This window comes from Buceros rhinoceros, unplaced genomic scaffold (assembly GCF_000710305.1).
Source record: "Buceros rhinoceros silvestris isolate BGI_N320 unplaced genomic scaffold, ASM71030v1 scaffold29077, whole genome shotgun sequence".
Classification (NCBI taxonomy): Eukaryota; Metazoa; Chordata; class Aves; order Bucerotiformes; family Bucerotidae; genus Buceros; species Buceros rhinoceros.
In genome coordinates, this window is record NW_010424392.1 from 5,001 (window position 1) to 6,008 (window position 1,008).

At 62.0% G+C, this 1,008-nt stretch overlaps 1 protein-coding gene across 1 annotated transcript in view; it reads left to right on the top strand.

Moving 5' to 3' along the window:
- The window catches only part of LOC104497527 (sugar phosphate exchanger 2-like), a gene marked incomplete at both ends in the record, with an annotated part of 2,423 nt that overhangs the window by 1,232 nt on the left and 183 nt on the right, over positions 1-1,008 (top strand). Inside the window, 4 exons of the mRNA XM_010140792.1 lie at positions 50-87; positions 407-574; positions 681-771; positions 858-920. Coding sequence (XP_010139094.1) covers positions 50-87; positions 407-574; positions 681-771; positions 858-920 — 360 coding nt within the window. The remainder of the gene's footprint in view (positions 1-49; positions 88-406; positions 575-680; positions 772-857; positions 921-1,008) is intronic.

Consider the following 1,008-nt stretch of genomic DNA (forward strand, 5'->3'; position numbering starts at 1 on the left):
GCCCGAGATGCTGCTCCAGGCTGTCGTGGCATCTCCTTTCTCCCCGCAGACCCCGAGGATGTCGGCTGCAGCCCACCTCTGCATCACGTGAGTTGCCTCGATTCCCAACGGGCTCGTTCCGGGCTGGGAGCGGGAATGTCACTCATTTTACAGCGGGCTGTCGGGTCATAACATCTTCCGCTCGTTTTTAGATGGCCTCCGACGAGGACATTGTTGGCGGGGTGACCACCAGTGAGAAGGACCCCGCAGACCCCGAGGATGTCGGCTGCAGCCCACCTCTGCATCACGTGAGTTGCCTCGATTCCCAACGGGCTCGTTCCGGGCTGGGAGCGGGAATGTCACTCATTTTACAGCGGGCTGTCGGGTCATAACATCTTCCGCTCGTTTTTAGATGGCCTCCGACGAGGACATTGTTGGCGGGGTGACCACCAGTGAGAAGGACCCTGAAGCCATCACCTCCAACGAGGGGCCGCTGGGCATCTCGGGCCGGAGCTACACCGATCGCTGCGACAGCCCCAAGGAACCGGCCGAGGAACCCGAAGCCATCAGCTTCCTCGGGGCGCTCCGCATCCCCGTGAGTTGATGGGGGTAGAAAATTGGGACTGGACTGGGGGGGAAACCCACCATCTGGAGAAGGTTGAGGGGAGAGGTGGAGCCTCTGATGTCTTCTCTCCTCCCAGGGTGTGGTGGAGTTCTCCCTGTGCCTCCTCTTTGCCAAACTGGTGAGCTACACCTTCCTCTACTGGCTGCCCCTCTACATCGTCAATGTCGGTGAGAGTCTTGGGGCTCGCAAGGCAGGAGCGAGCCGGGCGAGGGCGGGGGAAGCGTCTCCTCACCCCTCTCCTCTCCCCCCTCAGCTCATTTCGGGGCCAAGGAAGCCGGCAACCTGTCGACCCTCTTTGATGTCGGCGGCATTTTAGGTTCGGGACATCCCTGGGCAGAAGCAGGGGGTGGATGGGGGGTGATGCAGGACCCACCCCCACCCCCTCCTTCTCGCAGGGGGGATCT